Source organism: Lagopus muta, chromosome 1 (genome assembly GCF_023343835.1).
Source record: "Lagopus muta isolate bLagMut1 chromosome 1, bLagMut1 primary, whole genome shotgun sequence".
Classification (NCBI taxonomy): domain Eukaryota; kingdom Metazoa; phylum Chordata; class Aves; order Galliformes; family Phasianidae; genus Lagopus; species Lagopus muta.
In genome coordinates, this window is record NC_064433.1 from 29034953 (window position 1) to 29055226 (window position 20274).

General features: G+C 42.2%; 1 protein-coding gene across 2 annotated transcripts in view; it reads right to left on the reverse strand.

Moving 5' to 3' along the window:
* The window catches only part of GXYLT1 (glucoside xylosyltransferase 1), a 34327-nt gene extending 20708 nt beyond the window's left edge, over positions 1-13619 (reverse strand). The window contains exons 1-2 of one of the 2 annotated variants that reach the window (XM_048926531.1): positions 13331-13619; positions 4726-4818 (exon numbers count right to left, since the gene is read on the reverse strand). In XM_048926531.1, coding sequence (XP_048782488.1) covers positions 4726-4818; positions 13331-13527 — 290 coding nt within the window. In that variant the 5' untranslated portion in view covers positions 13528-13619. The remainder of the gene's footprint in view (positions 1-4725; positions 4819-13330) is intronic. The other variant, XM_048926538.1, reaches the window with a different exon arrangement.
* Between the last annotated feature and the right edge of the window lie 6655 nt (positions 13620-20274).

Genomic DNA, 20274 nt, shown 5'->3' on the forward strand with positions numbered 1-20274 from the left:
CATTTCAAATCTGCCACCTTAGCATGTCTCAGAAAATCACATGGTAGCCATGTAAATAGAATACAGATGATTTACTTATCACGCTTTTTCTTCTTTGAAAGCTTTGTCCTTGATCTAACTCAATGGAACATTAAGGAAGCAGACCCAGCAGCCTTTACTCACTAGGGAAAAAAAAGAAAAAAAAAAGGAAAGCAGAGTGAGAAGGCAGTAAAGCCTGCACTGATTAAAATGCAGTTGGGAAATCATTCCCACAATTACAGAAAGTAGGATCAAGGTAACTACTAAAATTATCTGCATTTGGAAGTGATGAAAATTCTAGTTTTTACTCAACTTAATTTTCCACTACAGCTCTGAATTAAAAACACAAAATAAGCTCTGATTACAGCCTAAGTATGCTAATGATACCACTGCATATAATGTCTAAATGTCATCTGTTCAATTACAAACTCAATTGGTAGATTAAGTTTGAAGTTACAACATATTAGTCATTCAAAAATCTATTACAGGAGTTGGAAGTCTCATCCTGCAGTGAGCTAAAAAAAAAACAATTCTGTTTTTCAGGATTGTTACAATTCAGCTTAATTTGTCCACACCACCAGGACCTCAGTGCACCCAAAAGACGGCAATGTAAGTTAAATAGGCAATGTAAGTTAAAGCACACTTAGAAGCAACATCCAACAAGTGAAATCAGACAGACTGTTATCAGACAGTTAACAGTAGGAACAATCTCTAAGATCTTATTTGGTCTCAGGCAGAGATGAGCAATCACACCTGCTGGATGATACTGAGCACCATGGAAACTGCACCAGCAAAGTCACATGTCATCAAGATCATGCAAAACCTGAGCCTTATGTCTTTAGCAGCACTGTTAAAATTTTGGATAAAGCCTGTACTGTATGTTAAAAAAAACTGAACTCATGCTTCCTCTACCAAAGCTAACAATAAATATTCTCTATCAAAAGCACTGCACAAAACACTGTTTTGTTCTGTCTGTAACAGTGTTAATAATCAGAACATTGATATAAAACGTGGGTACAGAAGAGCTCCACAATCCTTCTCACATGCAGCAGAGGTAAGAAATCTTAAACAGATTAACTGAGACACCATCCATATAAAACATTACTAGAATCATCAACTGATCATGAGTGGTCAGGCGCTGGAATGGGCTGCCCAGGGAGGTGGTGGAGTCAGCATCCCTGGAGGTGTTCAAGGAACATTTAGATTTGTACTAAGGGACAAGGTTTAGTGGGAATTATTGGTGGTAGGTGGACAGTTGGACTGAATGATCTTGGAAGTCCTTTCCAACCTTGATGATGCTATGAACTGCTCAGAGCTCACTGCTGGCAAGCAAGCTGAATGAGCCATAGCACGAGTCAGACTGAGCTCTGTGTGAATACCACTCCTCAGAATTCCCAAGCCCATATGAATCTTCAATGCTTCTGTTGTACAAACACGAGTCTTATAAATCCACACATTTGTTATCACTCCTTGCTTTGAACACATGCAGTAACTCAAAAGAAAATGATGTAGCTAGCAAGCTACATTTCAAAAATGCCTATACCAAGTTCTTTCACAGAAATATCTGCACCTGCAGATTTGATGTAAAAAAAAGCCTGCTATCAAAGGTCTGAGCTCTCCAACTTATCAGTGCTCTGGCACTTCAGATAACGCACCGATTTTGTCTGAGAAAGAAACAAAACTACAACTCATATCCAAAGCTGAAATTGAACTGCAGCTACTTTCTGTGATGTCCCAACACATACAAGGCAATGAGGCTTATGCAGCAGGCTGTGCTCAGCCACTGTAATAGCTTGCTGTCATCCAAAGAGGGAGCATTTTCCTCTCCTCTCTACCATCTTCCCCACCTCTGCTGCAGATAAGCCAAAACCCTGGCACTCACTGCAGCTCCCTGAAAGAAACTGAACTCACTAAAACACAGAAGTAGTAACAGTTTGTGGAAGTGAGGGAGTCCTTTGAAGTTGGGACAGGTTCACTGAGGAATTCAACAAGCACCAGCATCAGCACAACATACAGGGATTCACTTAAAGTATTGATTAAATAATTGTATTTCATTAATATGAAATGATTAATTTGAACATCATCACGATCTTTCCACATTTAAGCAATACATTTTCTTTCAGCTTCAAAAAATTAATCAACATGAGACTTTGCACGTATTAGGATTCACTGTGAAAGAAACTGCACTATCCTCATGAGGCCATAATCAATGCATACCTCATCAGAAGTGCCTTCCCAGCCACATACAGCATTATTAATTGACTAATATACATTATAGCTTAATGTACACACAAAGGAACTGCATACTGTTTCTCTATTTCTGGTTCCAAGTTCCCACTATTTAACTTGAGCCTGGCAGAAGATCTGGAAGTTTTTTGCTCTTTTGATGTGTCACTATGTTTTGTAGAGAGTTTGTGGGTATCACAATGGGCAAAGGGGTCAGAAGGCAGTGGTGCACTCTCCTATTTCAGCACTGCACAACAGACAGACTGAATCAATGAAGTTTACAATTGTATCTTTTCAAAAAGCAAAAGCTAAACTCCTACAGTCCATCACAACAGCACTGACATCACCTAGTGCTAAACTTCGTGATGCTAAACTCCCAAAAAGCTAACCTGAAGGTGAAAATATATGAACTGAGTTCATCCAGACAGCTAAAGGAAACTCAGATGTGCCAAAGGAAGATGATATACTGACAGTTTAGCACAGAGGGAAAGATTCAGCAGTCCCAGTTTATGTGGGCACCTCACTAGCAGCCCAAAAATTCAATCTAGGCCATATCTTCAATTAAATTCTTGGCAACTGATGAGCTTAAAAAGCACTGAAAGGACACAAGCAAAAGGGAATGGGAATAGATCAAGGAAGGCTGCTCTGAAAGTAATGCCTCCTGATTTATTTTCTTGACCCACGATGTCAGAGGCAGACGGTGGTGGTACAGCAGTAGACATGGAACCTTTCTGCCAAAACACACTTAATTTTGTTGCCATGCAACAGATGGCAGCAGAGGGCAGTCTGACACAGCAGGGTCTGACACTGAAGTTCACACAAAGCAAAGGTCCATGCAGGAAAAAAATGCACCCATTGACATTCATCAACTCTTGCTGAATGTTTATGGAGACCAACCAGTGAATGTGAGCACAGTGAGGTGGTGGGTGGTGTCTTTCAGCAGTGACAACAGTGGGTCACCTCTGACTTTTATGAGTGTGGCACGCAGGCTCTTTTCACTGCTGCTGAAAATACACAGCTAATGGTGGTGACTATGTTGAAAAAATAGCTGAGAATTTCCTCTGTCTGTAGTTATTGTGCTCTTGGTATCCATTGTAGTTTCCATGGAAATAAAAATATAAACAAATAAACAAGAGGCATTACTTTTGGAGAGACATAAAATCTTTCCCGCTATCATAATGTTCAATAGCATTTAAGCCTTGTGAAGCTAAACACTTTTTTTTCTAGAGAAGGAAAAGGATAAAAAAAAAAAACAGGGCTTTGTCATGGCTGTATGATTTTTGACATTGGCATTCCACATCATAACATCATGTAGTGCACTGGGAGTTAAAGTGTTAAAGCTCCAGTTCTGGGCACCTGTCTGGAAGAGAAGAAGAACTACAGACCCCAAGGGGCTCTGCGCTCAGAGAGGAGATACAACCCCTGGCAAGGTCACCTGATGAGCTCTTCTTCCTCAGGTCTCTTCCCTGCTCTCAACCAGACTGAACATCTCACCTCACTGTTACGGTGAGGCCTATCCACCTTTCAGACACTTTCATTATATTTGATTTATTAGCTTTGATTCTAACTATATTGTATTACAGTGTGTTATCTTGCATTCCGATATCATATTTAGTAAATTAGTTCGTTTCTCCTCAGGTCGTTGCCACTGTCTTTAATTATTTTGGGGCTCCCAGTTTCCCTTTTCTGGAGGTGCAGATTTTGCAAAATCCCTCTGCCCCGCTACTCACGGACCTGGGCCAAACCAGCCCCCAAACCACTGACAGGCTTTTAGACAAAAAGGGACAGAACCATCTCAATGGCTGTTCATTTCAAGTCTAAATGTAAGAAAAATTAACTTAAAATCATATTTGCGTAGTGAGGAGAACTATGTGGGTTAGAGAAGATACCTGTCAAGTAGCTTAAGGCTTCTTCAGTTTCTTTACAAGCTACTATTGTAATCAGACAGCTTTAAGGCATGTGAACAACCACATCAAAATATTTGAAAGTCTTGGTAAAGATTAAACTTTTAAGACATAGTATATGCTTCAATGTAAAGTATTTTAAATTACATTCTAAAGTAGCTGTTTCGGTAGTTTTGGATGAAATACCTTCATATTCTTGATAGCATGGAATTTTAATTAAAAACTCAGGACTTCATGAAACCTGCCAGTTTTATTACAAGTTATATCACAAGTACTCACCAATCATTTTTAAGATTCTTTTCAGATAGACTTTTTACCAATGTTAACAAGTCTTTATTTAAGAAAGCAACGTAATTGGAAAAAACTGAAAATTCTTTGTAATTACATTTCCCCAATGCGTAGTTTAAAAATAGAACAGAAGGACAAAGTCCAAAGACAACTGTAAGATAAACATGTGAAATGTGAAGCAATCACAATATTTTGCTTTGTCACCTTGCTCAATAGTCACAAATGCTATTATATTAGCTGCACTTGTCTGCAATCAAAAAATAAAGAACTATTTAATAATAGATCCTACCTAAAAGCAGCTTCCCAAAAGCAGTTCACTCCACAAACATCAGAGGGCAGCATCCAATAGGAATTCCAGAAAGATACAGACAAATTCTGACACCTAACAGGATAAGACAAAAATAACCTATATAAATGTTACTGGTTATACGGCAAAGTTAATAGGATTATTTCATAGCTCAAACATAATTTGATCAGTTAATGACCTGACAGAAGACTCACTACATAATGGACCCTGGATAATACAAAAGAGGAGGTGCCCATCAGGAAGGATTCCTTTAAGGATGTATGGCCCCATTCCCATCTGCATTTCCTCTCCACTTACTTTCAGAGTGAGAGAAACAAGGGGAGTGGGATTTCTGAAGGCCATTCTATGTTCCCTGCTTAGTGCAAATCTATAGGTGACAGAGTGAAAGGCTACACTTAAAGCTGGAAAGATCCTTCACCATTGCAGCGTCTTTATCTACAAGCAGAGAAGTTGGAACATTCCATTTTCAAGTGCACATTATCCATTTAAACACAATCCCTATTAACCCGTGACTATTCACTGCAACCTGCAAGACTTATTTAAAAGAAAAAAAAATAACAGAACTTTTAGCACCAACTAATTCAGCCACTTCGTTACAAAAGGTTACTGCAATGCAGAAATAATCACCCCATCTGACAAGTTTTCCTTCTCTATATTAAGAGCAGTCATTTGTTCACTTGTATTACACTAACAGCTAAAAAGGTGTGCTAATCTGATATGAAATTTTATGCAAGAATATCACAGGAAATATTTTAAAAGAGCAATAGAAGTGCATGCTATGATTCTGGTGAGTGAATCAACAATGAAATTTAAAATCTTAAACGAGCACGTGGAACACTGCAAAGCAAGGGGTGCCTGCTCTTGAGTGACTTCCTATTAGTGCTCTTCAACATCTTCATCAATGACACAGACAGCGGAATACAGTGCACCCTCAGTAAGCTCATGGACGACACCAAGCTGAGCAGTCCGCTTAATACACTGGAAGGAAGGGAAGCCATCCAGAGGGACCTGGACTGGCTGGAGAAGTGGGCCCATGAAAACCTAATGAGGTTCAACAAGGCCAAGTACAGGGTGCTGCACTTGGGTCGGGGCAATCCCAGGTATTTATACAAACTGGGGGATGATCTCCTTGAGAGCAGCCCTGCAGAGAAGGACTTGGGGGTCCTGGTGGATGAGAAGCTGGACACGAGCCAGCAGTGTGCACTTGCAGCCCGGAAGGCCAACTGTGTTCTGGGCTGCATTAAAGGGGTGGCCAGCAGGGAGAGGGAGGTGATTGTCCCCCTCTACTCAGCTCTTGTGAGGCCCCATCTGCAGTGCTGCGTCCAGGCCTGGGGCCCCCAGTACAGGAAGGACATGGAGCTGTTGGAGCGGGTCCAGAGGAGGGCACTGAGATGATCAGAGGGCTGGAGCACCTCTGCTATGAGGAAAGGTTGAGGGAACTGGGCTTGCTTAGCTTGGAGAAGAGAAGGCTCCAGGAAGACCTCATTGTGGCCTTCCAGTACTTGAAGGGAGAGTATAAACAGGAGTGGGAATGGCTGTTTACAAAGGTGGATAGTGACAGAACAAGGGGGAATGGTTTTAAACTAAGACAGGAGAGATTTAGGTTAGATATCAGGAAGGAGTTTTTCACACAGAGGGTGGTGACGCAGTGGAACAGGTTGCCCAAGGAGGCTGTGGATGCCCCATCCCTGGAGGCATTCAAGGCCAGGCTGGATGTGGCTCTGAGCAGCCCAGTCTGGTGGTTGGCGACCTGCACATAGCAGGGGGGTTGAAAATAGATGTTCACTGTGGTCCTCTTCAACACAGCCCATTCTATGATGCTATGCTTCATCATTATGCCCTGTTAACGTAATGCAAATGGTGCTTATCCTTGTTAACAGCCAGCATTCATGAAGGAAAGACATGCAAGAAGGAAAACTATAGAAAAAGCTGGCAATGAAAAGCTGAAAGACTACAGCTCAAAGCTGTACTGAAGTTTGTTTTATGAGTTTGAAATGAATCAGCACTACCTTGGCTGGGTTACCTGATACTTACATAAGCCATATATGCTTTGTGAAAGTCAGACTTAAAAGATTACTGCCATAACAAGAATTGGCAAAATGTACAATCTTTTTTTCTTGATGCAACAGAAAAATGACCTGATAAACACACAGAAGTGTTACATAAAGCCTTGTTAAGCGTTGGTGGGGCTGAGTTCTTTAGTAGAGATCACAGGAAACCTTCACATCCTGTGGATACACGTGTTGGCAACATCACTGGAATCATTCTATCTCATGACAATAGAATGATCTCCACAAAGAAATATCTCTGTACAAAACAGGGTAACGTAGACTGCAACTTCCTTATTTTTGAATATTACTGGGGAAAATCAGTGGTACAAAGCTCTAAATTCTCCCTGACTAGATTCATCCTCAGGGCTTTTGAAGTTTAAAAAAAAACCACAAAACAGTAACAATTTCATGGCACATATCTGAAGAACAATCTTTATGATCTCCAGTGCACACCTTTTTGTAGTATCTGCTTCTCATTATTCTGAGGACAACTTAACAGACTCCCAAAAACAGCATTCTGCTTTGGAAGATTATTGTATTATTACAAGGATTCTTCTTCCAGCTGTCACAAGCACTGTGTTTTTCTTAGCTGCCCTGTGCTACTCTCTTATCCAGATTCCCGTACCAAAAACTAGAATTAATGCCAAAGTGCTTTCTCTGCCACATTAGCCCTTCCCAATACCCCAATTCATATTATGACAAGGTTGTCAGGCTTGGATTTCATTCACAAATTGTGTTTGTTTGAAACAGAAGCGTTACTGAGATGCACGCATGATTTACCAAACATGTAAATCAGACTTGTTTCCTGCAAACAGAAGCCTCTCAGCTGATCACATACTGCTGTGTTCCTACAGCTTTCGCACACAGAGGATTAACAGATTGACACTGACACATTTTTTGTTATTCACAAGAAGAAGATCACTCAGAAATTACATTCATCAAGTTTTGGTTTTGATTTTTTTAAATTAAGAGCTAGAATAATACATGAGAAAAGCTTGGATGACAAATAAGGCGTCCCAAGTGATTTACGAAGCTAAGGAGGTACATTCTGCCTGTTAATCAAACAAGTTACCCAAGAAAGTACTGGTTGGGCAGGAATACTTACCTTCAGCACTAGGGGATAGTTTGCTCTCATCTATTACAGGTTATGTGGTTAAAGGCTAATTAAAGGAGAAAAGACAGACAGCTCAAGGAACCCTGCTGCTTACACAGCACAAAGGCAGCGCTCCCCGAGGAAGAGCATTCTGGGGTTGTGCCAAACAGACTGCAGTAAAGAGCTGGGAAACTTCAGGGAAATGACCAAAGATAAGGAAAGCAAAGCATCAAGGCAAGCTGTAGAGAAGTGAGAATGAAAACACAGAAGGAAGAGGGTTCAGTGACACACAAACAGGCTGTCCGTAGAACTGGCTGTGTTGCAAACCTGATCATCGGTCTCCTTCATAAACACTACTTCTGCATTCCTGGGTAAAGGGGTGCTCTATTTTGTGTGCACATGCATGCACGGAAGTGTAAGAGGCAACCTCGAATCACAGGGGCCCACTTGTCTGCAGTGCCAGGAACTGGAGAGCCCTGACCTGAATGCGCACAGCATGTGGGTGTGCACAGTGGGGCACTGTTACTAGCAAGTTCCAAGCTGGATTCACCAACAAAGAGGGTCATAGGCTTGTCAGCCAGATAACAGAGAGGCTGTAAGGCTGAGTCACGCTGCAATCTCAAAGCGTGAGCTGCTGTAAGAACCAGGAGGTCCCAGCCAGCTCCAAAAGTCTTCATATCTGGAGGTTTGGAGGTCGACAGATGATACAGCCATATGCCTGGAACTACCCAAGCAGAACACCCATCTTTATGAAGCAACTGGGAGACCAGGCAGGCCCAGCTGACACACAGATAGTCTAAGGCCAGAGACTGGTGGGATCCTCAGCCCCACATGTGTGCATGCATATGTATATTGTGGAGCTCTGAGTACCAGCAACCAAAGCAGAGCTGCAAGCTTTATGGGTGTGCACACTCAGGCCAGCAGCAGGGAGGAGACCAGAGGGTCAGGGCCAGCTCCTGCACAGATCGAGCATCTAAGGCCAGTTACTGGAAGCACCTACACTGAGTGCATTTACATGGTTTTTACTAAGAGGCTTTCACACTCATCAGCCAGAAAAGGGAATAGGATCAGGCCACCTGTGCTGTTTGTGCTTCCACAAGCACTCTTTTTCCATGTTGATGCTTGTGGCCAGCCATGTGCATACACATGTAGTGTGGGCTTGTGCCCCTACTAGGAAATAAGGGCTGAGCTCTGCCACTGGCTGCCCAAAGGGATGGGAAGTGCAGCAGCCGGCCCTCCATCAGACAGCTGTGCTGGACAAGTTCTAACACCAACCGCTGCCAAAAATACCGAAACAAAGAAAAAGACAGCTTTAAGAAACATTAGATCCATGTCAATTCAAGGTATTTAAAGGTATCTCTTGTTTAGACAGCAAGCCAATTAAGACTTCTAGAGGATAATTCAGCTTCAACAAAAAATGGATCATAAAAACTTCAGTCTTACAGACACAGCAAAAGTGTCTATATTATGACTGAAAAGGAGGATTTGGGACAATTCTAAATTTATGTGAAAATCTATAGCAATGCATTACTCACACCAAGACTGAGGCCCTGTGCTTAAGCAAGCTAAGTTCCAACCATAAGGAGTCTCCTAGCAATAAGTGATTAAAAAAAAATTCTTTTGTTAAGTACACTAGTGAGCTTACTGTTAAGGGAGATGATGGCTTTCATCCATGCTTTCCTGTCCAGACGCTGTCTTTTATACTGCTGTAACTTCACAGAGCTTAGCAGCACATACAGTCAGGGTTGCAATCACCTAACATGGGTCATGACTGCTGTATTGCTGTCAGCACTGCACTAACAAGCTAAATCTAATCAACAGCAAGCATCGACTAACCCAGAGAGACTGCTGCAGCAAAACAGGAAGGCCATGTTTTTATTTCCTTCCTGCTCATACATACAGGAGCAAAAAGTTAGGAAACAACGAGTTTCCCAATTCAACACTGAAACACACTGAGAAGACCTGATTCTTCTGAATAACTTTTCCTGAACTGATTCTTTGTTTTGAGGTATTTTAACTGAAAAGCAGTTTTCTCATAGCTTTATTAAACAGGAGACAGTAGATCCTAAACTTAATGTTAAACGTACAACCCAGGACAACCCTGGCAACATCCCATTGATTTATAACATGTCTGTGTAACATAACATTTGTTAGCCAGCTTCGCCATATGACAAACTCAGCTGAACTTTTATTTCTGAAATGAAGTTTCAGCTTCAAATTACTCCATGCTTCACCTTTTAAAAGTTTCCCTTACATTTTGTAGACCAAGTAATTCCTTAAGGCACAAGAGTAGCTGAGAAGCATTCTGGTAAAACCACTGGCTAAGTTCTCACACAGACCAAAGTTATCGGCCCACGTACTGCCACCATCCTACTCTGCTGCCAAAGCTTGTGGGTACACCTCTTATACTTCTCCATGCACTAAAATCCACTCAACTTTCCCTTTGCCAGTCTAGTCATACAGCAAGAAATAGATACAGTCCAGTATCAGTTACATCTCACAGAACAGTGACAGCTACATACACAGATATAACACTGCCACCTGCATGAAAATGCTAAACTAGAATACAGTGGAAAAATGTTTAATTCTTTTTTTTTTCCCAATAGGGTCAAGTTCATTGACCTAGCAGAATTCATGGAGCTAATTACTGATGCTTTCCTGCTGTTTTTCACAAACTTGCCTTCAGAACAGCACTCCTTTTGGACCTGAATGGAAAGATGAAGATTATCTGCTTAACTGAAGTGGCAATATTGAGAAAATTAACCGAAGATTCACTTTTCATAAGCACAGTTATAGTCTACTAATTAGATGATCCAAAAGCACATCCAGGAGAGCTGACTTAAAAGGACATTCCACAGACAGCAAATAATAATAATGACATATGCTGCGAATGTGCACTCATCCACTGTTGTTGGTTTGTTGGTTTTTTTGTTCTCCCACTTTTTCCACAGCCCTCATCCTCACCCATAAATCATAACAGCAAATTAAAAAAGGACGACTTCATATACTGGCTTTTGCCCAAGTTTGCCTCTTCTCAATGTGGTCACTTTAATATTCCCTTTCTTCAGGTTCAGATGTGTTGCTCACTTAGCTGTTACATATGACAGTACGTACAATGGAATGGAGAATCAGGAGGACAATTTACCATCTGCGTTGATCATTCTTCACACCTAAATCTTTTATCTAAAACTCTCAAAACACTTTAGAATCACAGAATGGTTTGGGTTTGAAGGGACCTTTAAGATCATCTTGTTCCAACCCATCTGCTATAGACAGGGATACCTCCCATTAGACCAGGTTACTCAAAGCCCCATGCAGCCTGGCCTTGAGAGCTTTCAGGGAGGGGGCATCCACAACCTCACTGGGTTTTTTTGTTTGTTTTGGATGTTTTTTTTTTCATAAAAGACACTGCTTTTAGTCTGTAGTCATCCTGTTCCTCGGGCTAATGTAGCCTTTGAAACAAACACCTCATTACCGTAGCGATTACCCAGCAATCTCCCTTGAATTATTATGTTTATTGAAGGACCTTGCCTCTGCTTGTCATTCAAGTTTCAACATAGTACTTCCTTTCTAATTAAAGATCCTCTACTGAGAAGCACCAGCGCTATTGTGAAATTCTGGCAGGTGTGGTACTCTGAAGCTTTATTCAAAGCTTGCACTTCTCACATTCGCATGCTTCTGAAAACCACCAGAAATCTTTAACTTCTACCTTCCCCCACAAAATATGACCAAACTCCTCCTGCTTTTATGTCCTATACTGAATCAGATTATTTGGGAAAAGAAAACTCTACTCAGCTTAGAGGAGGAGAAAGCACTGCTGAGTCCATGAATGCTGTCAGATGACAGATATATCTCCTTCACTAAATTGCATTTTACAGCTAACAGTAAAAACAGCTGAAGCACCTCACTGCTGAGAGTTCCCACAAATGCATAAGAAACATTAAATTTCAGGAAGGATTAAAAGGTTCTCTGAACATAATTTGTTCCATAAGGCTATTAGAACCCTTAGTATAGGGGCATGATTGCAAGACAGCAGTAACGGGCATCAAGCAGCTTTGTGGCTATCAAGCTCCACCTCCACTACAGAAACAGCTGAAGTATGAAATCTGACCACCACTAACCTGAGGATATGTCCATCGATTACAAAAGAGAACATGACATGATTCAATATGTGGGAATAACCGAAACAAGCATCTAAAGGAAGATCCAGTGGGGCATTCCTTTACTGCCACAGGATGGAATTTTTCCTTGAAGCGTCACTTAGTCCACTAAAGGCCTGTAATAAGATAGTTTAAGTGCTAAGGCACTGACCCACCCCCAGTTCTGCAGACACAACACACAAACTTCTAACAGTTCACAATGGGAAGATGCTCACCAGGAGCCTTTACTTTGACATCAGTTTATAGGCAAAGAATTCCCACAGATGTCACCCGATTTTACAGAAAGGTATGTCTTCATGAAAGCATATGCCTGCGAATTACCTATGGCACCTAAACCTTTGAAGGTAACTATTCAGGCTGTGAGGCTTTTCTGCATTGCAACACAGAGCAGATTTCTATCTCATTCCACCCTAATGCAGCAAGTAAGAAGTTCCACCTCACTGGGGTTTTCCTCCATCAGTATCTTTGAATTAGTACAAATACTAACAAAGAAATAAGTATTGCTTTCAAAAGATTTGGTTCTTCTCAGCAGGACCATGATGCACCTGAAAGTAACATCGAAGTTTACTAATCCAAGTTACATCAAATTCTTCTTCCCTCTTATTTCTATTTAGAACTGTTTTATTACAGTCATTAAATGTTCCATAGAACCACTACAGCTAACTTTTCTTTGCAGTTACCACAATCTTAGCACTAGCACAGTCCCCAGGCAGCCAGGTGCGTGGGCAGCCTCGGCACACCGAACGGTACTGCCTTGAGCCGCCTGGGACTTACTTAGGGCAAGCTGGCCCAGAAAATCTCGGTCCTGATTTCTCCTACAGCTTCAGCCTAGCACAGATTTTACGAGGGCCTTACTAAATTCACTCTTATTACAGAGAATCGTGCTCAGTACCCGCGCTGTGCGCCGGGGCTGCTCGCACTCCGCAGGGTTCCGCAGGAACCTCCGCGCGGCCAGGAGGGGTGGCAGAGCACGGAAAGGGAAAACAGGAGTTTTCGTACACTTTCACGATCCCATTCACGCTAACACCGAGCACAGAGGTGAGACAGAAGAGCTGGTGCTGAAGCTTGAAGCCGGCCACAACTAATTCACAGAGTCACTCGCCGCCGCCCCAGAGCCCAATAACCCCTCGCAGCAGCCGAGCTCGGATCGCGGAACGGCCCGCCCCTCCTCACAACCCTCGGCAGGCCGCTCCCGGCCCGGGCTTCCTCCAGTCGGGGCAGCCCGCGGCCGGCGAGCAGCGCGCCCCGCGCCCGCTTGAAAGGAACGCGGCCCCGGCCCGTACCTGCCGGCCCCCTCTTCGCCTCGACCCGTGTTCCCCGCCCGCCGCCCGCCGCCGGCTGCGGCCGAGTCTCGGGCCTGCCGCTGCCGGGCGCCGCCGGCCTCCTGCTCCAGGGAGAGCGCGAGCTGGCTGACGCCGTAGAGCAGCGAGCAGACGCCGCAGCCCAGGAACAGCAGCGCCACTCGTGCGAACCGCCGCATCCTCCGACGCCTCGGCCCCGGCAGCGGCGCCGGGCGGCAGCCGGGGCCCAACCGGCAGCGCGAGCCACGATCGACGCGGCGGCTGAGCGAGCCCGGCGTGCGGGGGGCGGGGTTTGAGGGGCGGGGAGAGCCACGAGGCGGGAGGAGGAAGTGCTGCGCTCCTGGCGTGCCTCCTGGCCGGCGGCTGCGCTACTTCGGCTGCGGCTTGGAGGGGTGGCTGGCTCCGTTTGAAAGAAGAAAGTCGGATGGCAACTGTCGTGCCAAAACTGTCCTGCCTGTCTTCAGCCCCAAAAAACAAGGTGTGAGGAAAAATGGGGGCCCTGGTGAAATAGTGGATACTCTGCTGTGTTTTGAGTACAGATGTCAGGAGGGTTACTACGAAATGCGAGGAGGGAAATGGGGGCTGAGAAAAAGAAGTAGAACCTAAGATAAGTAAAGATCCAGGGAGGGGGAATCAATGATGGGTGCTCATGAGGACATGGAGTGGGTGAGGCTGAAGGCACTGCTGGGTCCATCTGCCCCAGCCCTTGCTCAGCAGGGACACCCAGAGCATGGTGCCCACGTCCAGGTGGCTCCTGAAGGGCACCCCACAGCCTCTGGGCAGCCTGTGTCAGTGCTCCATCACTGCACAGCACAGCAGTGCTGCCTGGTGTTCAGAATAAACCCTCTGTGCCTGCTGCCTCCTGTCGTGCACTGAGCGCTGCTGACAAGAGCCTGGTTTCATCTTTGCACACTCCCTTCAGGTTTTATGGACATTGTTGAGACTCCCCTGAGCTCCTCTAGGCTAAGCAACAAGCTCTCTCAGCCTGTCCTCACAGGAGAGGTACTCCAGGCCCTTCTTCATCCTCATGGCCCTTCACTGGGTTCTCTCCAGTATGTCTAGGTCTCCTTTGTATTGGTGTGAGGGGCTAGAACTGGATCTAGCTCCCCAGATGTGGCCTCACCAGTGCGGAGCAGAGGGGAAGAATCAGTCCCTCAGCCTGCTGGCGATAGCGTGCCAGGATGCCATTGGCCTTCTGTGCAGCAAGGGCACAATGGCAAAATCCAGGGCCAAAATGGCAGAATGGTGGTGGGGACCTCAAGAAGGATGGACTCATTGGGAAAGTCACTGACAAAATAAGCAAGAACTTGTTAAAAAGGACTCTCTAAAAAGAATTTGCTTAACAAACTAAGGGAAATGTATGCTACTGATGTTCATGTGCTTTCATGCACAACAGGAAGAAATTGAGTTCTGAATGTGCCACTTGAAGTTGCAGCTGGACTTTCCCATTTTCTGTTCCTCCAGGCTTACTATGGTGGGTGATGAACTCGGCCATTCTACCAGTTCTCTCTGTGTGTGCTTGTGATCTAAACCTGACTCACTGCTCTCATTGCATATCTGCATGCTGACTGGTGTCATGAATTCAACCACTGTCCCATTTCACAACCCTCTGCACATACGAACAAGTCCCTGTGGCAGGTCATAAATAACATTTTTCATGGATAAACAAAGCCCTGACTTCTTGCCCTTAATGCTGAGGAGAGCTTTGCTGTTTAAAACAAAAGATCAAAGTATGCATAAGAAAGGAAAAAAAAAAAAGGAGGATGATGCTATATTTCACAGATAGTTGAAGAAAATCTGAAATCTGAGATACATGGTGGGCTGTGGGCAATTTTAAAGGCAAATTCATAGCAGTGTGTGAGTCAGAGTGGGAGATACAAAGGAGCCTTTGCTGGCATGAGCACAAAAGAGAAGACGGGTCAGTCTCTGCTGCAGTGTGACACTCGCCTTCTGAATTGAGGAGTGTTCCAGTCAGGAAAAATGAGGTCTATGGGGTGTTACAAAGGGACTGAGAATGAACACAGCAGCTGGCCAACAGCACTGCTTTCATGTGTCGGAGGAAGAGAGTATATTTTAGACAAGAAAAGAGAAAATAAGGAGTGCTGAGGAGAGAGATGAGACAGTGCTTTTGGATTATCAATCATACCATTTCACAAATAAGAATTTATAGGACTCTCTTCATTTCATGCTGTCCAGGAACACCTGAATAATGAATGAGAATGTGTCTCTGTGGTCGAAAAATATAGCTGAGGAAAAGTCAGGGAGAAAGTTGGCATCTTTTGTTAAGGTATCTGATGCAAGTGGGTAGAAAAAAAGCAAGAAGACAGATAAACTTCCACAAAAGTCCTTTTCACACTGATAAATCTCTCCACTTAATCTAACTATCAGTTGGTCTGGTAAAAGGCAAAATGCTTCTTGCTACAAACTCAGTCTTGTGAATACCAAAGATAAGCCAAAGAGACTGACATGTCATACCTAGGCTCTATCACTAAGAAAAAACAGTGCTGATAGTTATGCAGTTAGCTAATGTAGCCTCCAAAATTCTTTAAGCATAAATATTTATATACCTTTATTACTCATCGTAATTAATGAACAATATAAAACAATTTGCTTCAACATTTACTAGTCTTTAATAGTTAAAACAAGAAAAAACACAATTAAATACAAGGTTCTCTTCATTTATTACCAATTCTAAATCTTTAAATACTTTTCTTGAATGGAATTGAAATACTTAAGCACGGTAACTTTTTTTCTTCAGGTTTCTATTTATTATGTCCAGAAAATAACTGAAATCCAGAAAACAGAGAGCTTAGCAAACTACAGATGTTAAGTATTTAGAATAATTCATTTTTAAAAAGAATAAATACCTGCTGTTTCTCTTTAGTGTGTTCAGAGGCCAAAATGGCAGTCAGTCAGTAGCAGCCATAAAATTAAACCAAAATCCTAGCTATGCATCAGATCAAGAGATAAATTAGACCAACTAAAATACAGATATAATTCAGAATTATGGAAGGGGATTATCTGATGCAACTGAGAGAACAAAGAGAGACATCAATTTCCACACAAACTTTCTGCTAATTAGAAAGCCCAGTCTTAATCAGATGCACTTGTAGCATTTCTTCTGGTTTTGTACTTTCAGGAAGTTAAAACATCAGTTAAGTTGGCAAAGTAATAAGATTTTGTGCTGACAGATTCATGTCAATGCTGCCAAGCGTGCAGACCAGTTGAGGGTTTTTCAAAGGCAAAGACATTTTCTTTGATGTTCACATGCCCTTTTGTACAACCTGCAGTGTCAACACTTTGCTATGATGGATTGTAAGGCTGGTGAGCAAGGAGGAACTGCTTTCTGCCACGTGTTGTGCATATGGCATCAGCAGACTTCTTGGTTCCTTGTCTGTTGCTGCCAGACATCGTTTTTCTTTCTTTCAAATTCATTTTTAAGGCAAGGATTTAGTTTGGTACAGCTGCCTTCCACTCTTATGGTTTCTGCTGTTCAAATTTCCCTACAGCAGCCCTAATTTAAAAAAAAAAAAAAAAAAAGTTAATCAAATTTCTCAAAATTAATTTTCATTGATTGCTAGAATATCACTGTGTTCATCCATTCTGTCTCTTTTTAGTTCTCCTTATTTTGTATTGCAGTCCATTTAACCAACTTATCCGATAAGAAGAAACTTACAATATTTTTGATATCAGGATTATACATACCTGAGGACAGCAGTACACAAAATTAAGTAAACTGCACTGCAAGCAAATTGTGAAGTGCTGTGATACTTTATAAAATTTCCTGGTTTCTTCCAATTTCAATAAAGAATGATTACTTTATCAATCTTACAATTTATGTGAATTCTTCTGGGAGGAGTTGCAAGTTATAAAGTACCTGTATTATTTGTCCTAAAAAAAATCTCAATTTCCTTGTTTGAAATAAACAAGCATGCATCTGTATATGTAACCTAGTACAATTGTTAGTGCTCTCCTACATTACAAAAGCAGAAAGAATACTTTCTGAAAGTGTAGACAGAATTTTCTTTTTATGTATTTTTCAGTGTTGAAGATTTTTTTTTTCCTGTAACGTTTTCCAAATTGGGAACTCCAAGAGATCCAAAGAGGATTCTCACTGTTGGGCTTTTGTCAAATCTAAAATTCTCCAAGAAGCATCTGGCACAGCTGTTTGTGTTTAAAATTCTCCTGGGAGAAGTCCTACCTACTTAAGTACCATATATGAAAATACAGTAATAAGGCAGGTTGGCCTGGCTTTATGGCTGTGTTTGTTTGTTTGTCTATATAAAAATATTCCAGTTTAAAAGTCCTTAACTTGTTTTGCTCTGGTTTGATGACACATCAAGTGCTCTGAGTCTCTTCCCTCCATCAGTGTCTTCTAAAATCCACCATCTTTTTTTTTTCTTGCAATGGAATAAATATTTACTAACTAATCACACGCAGTGACAACTTTGTATTATGGCTTTATGGCTCAATTTTGAAGATGAAGTACATCAACTAATTTGAAATTAATCCTGAAAAGTATTTTCCACATTTTCCACTTGACAGTAACAGTGCAGACTCTACACAGTGAATTTAATGCTACTTATAATAAGCATGCTCATCCTACTCTTTTTTTTGAAGGCTCCTTCATAGAAGGAACATATGAACTCGTGAGATCCTTGGACTACTGACAGGAAACCACTGCTTTTTTATTTAGCTTATTTTTCATATTTGACATAAATATATTTTGTGCATTTTAGTGACATACTAATTCCCAAGTAAAAAAAGCCTGCATGGCCATGACCAGGAGAATAAAACTGCATCTAGCAAACAGCTAACATGAAAAAAAGGTTAGATTGCAACCACCAGCTGCTCTAGGAAGAGAAAAGAAGCTTAGGATTGTTGCCAGGGGCTCTGAAAGTCAGCCAGCACTGCAAGCCAGATAAGCGTGAAGCAGAGAGGCAGGTTGGGTGGCCATTTGCCCCTGTTCAAAAATCAAGTCAATTTTTGGCCAAACCAACTTGTTTGTTTTGTTTTGTTTTGTTTTGTTTTTTGCTCTGTATCGTGTTCCAAGTAGAGTTTAACACTGAAACTAATGGAAACTAATGGAGGGACATGGCAATAAATTCATAATGGTCCTCTCTCTTCACATTCTGTTCACCAGGGGTTGCTTTATTGCTAAAATTAGTAATTCAAAGCCAGATTAGATCAGCCAGAAGTACTATCTGTTTAAAATACTTAGTGCTTGAACTACTAGGAAGAAGTTACTACTAGGAAGAATACTTCCTTTTATACTGGCCGCCCCTTCTAAAACTGCATAGTAGAACTACACGGCAGATCAATGCCTAAGCTACATAGCAGGCTTAGGTACCAAATATCCTCATCCTTTGTCAGTAGATTGTTGTGTCTGAAGCCCAAAGAAGCAGTTGTTGTGAGCAGACAGCTTTCCTGTTACAGCCATATGCCACTCCACCGAAGTTCATGGACATTAAGTGCTGTATCTCCAGTGTCACTGGAACTGGAATTACAGACTGTCCCACTGCACGTGGGGCAGCCAAACCTGCGAGCAGTAGCAGGACTGCACGGCCCAGTCCCAAACAGCCAAGGGCCCTTCAAGCACTGCTGACTACTAATGGCACTAACAAATCGCTCAGCCTTTGCCCATCTTTCATCTGCAACTTTAGAAAGATTTATTTCTTCTACTTTTACATTCCTTCAAGTCAAGAAAGGGTAAAATGAAACTGGAGACCATACTAAGCTATCTCCAGGCACAAAGAGAATGCTGTGATCTCCCACAGCTGCCAAAATGTGTGTGGAATTCATGAAATTTGATCTTCAGACCCATAATGGTGTAGTGGCCTTACTAAACAGTGAGCAGAGGGAACAAAACTGAATAGAAAGGCTTTAAAAAACTAGTCTCCTCTTTTGAATGCCTGCCGTTCTTCTAAAATAGACAAGTAAATGGTCTAAATTAGAGCCCTTTAATTAGCGACAATAGCCCTATTCTGATTTCCAATACCAACTTCATCTCAAATGCATTGAAGATTGCTGCTCTTTATGTAAGTTGATATTTTTACTAATACAAATCTTGGTATTTATTTGTGCTACCACATGCTGCCTGCACTTTGGGATTATACCCAGAACTCACAAGGTAACATTAGAAGTGTTCTGCACCTGAGGATGCATCAGCTCCACATATTGCCCACACGGAGTGAGGATGAGCGTATATATTCAGGGCCAACAACTGCATCAATTGCTACACCATTTATGAGGGAACTAGCTTCTTTCAACAGTGGCTTGTAGAATCTCAGCCTCATGTTGCAAAGCAACAGAAATGACAAACAGTTCAGACAATTCAACACTGAATTGTTTCTTAGAATTCCCTTAAAAACAAAATGACTGTATATACAATTAATGCTTTCATAGTTCCTCGCCTTGGGAAGAGAACTCAGTGGAGTATCTCAATTTCCATCACAGCTCCAAGAGCTAATTAATCACCCATGCCAGTCTGTAACAGAACCCACCTGGACTTTTGGAAGTAGACTCCCTATCAGACAAGCTGCTACTTATTCCCAAGTTGCCCACTTAGATTTCTTGCACTACTTCTGAGCCAGTTCAAGCAACACTTTCAGAGAAGGGTTCTGTACAATTTCTTATTTATCATGACGTACCATAAGCATTGACTACTGCCAGTCAAGACTGAATATAGTGCATGCAGAAAAATTTTCACTGTTAGGTTCTTCACAGCCAAGAAGCATTTATCCCTATGGAAGTCAATTAAATGCGTATCGTTACATTGGGCTTCAAACACATCTATTTATACTCATTGCAAACTAATTGTATTTTTTTCAAAGCTGTGAAATAATGACAGAATGGTTTGCTTCTAAACAACTCTATTATCACTGACTGTGTGCACTTATTCTGGAAAACCATCTTTGCACTGATTC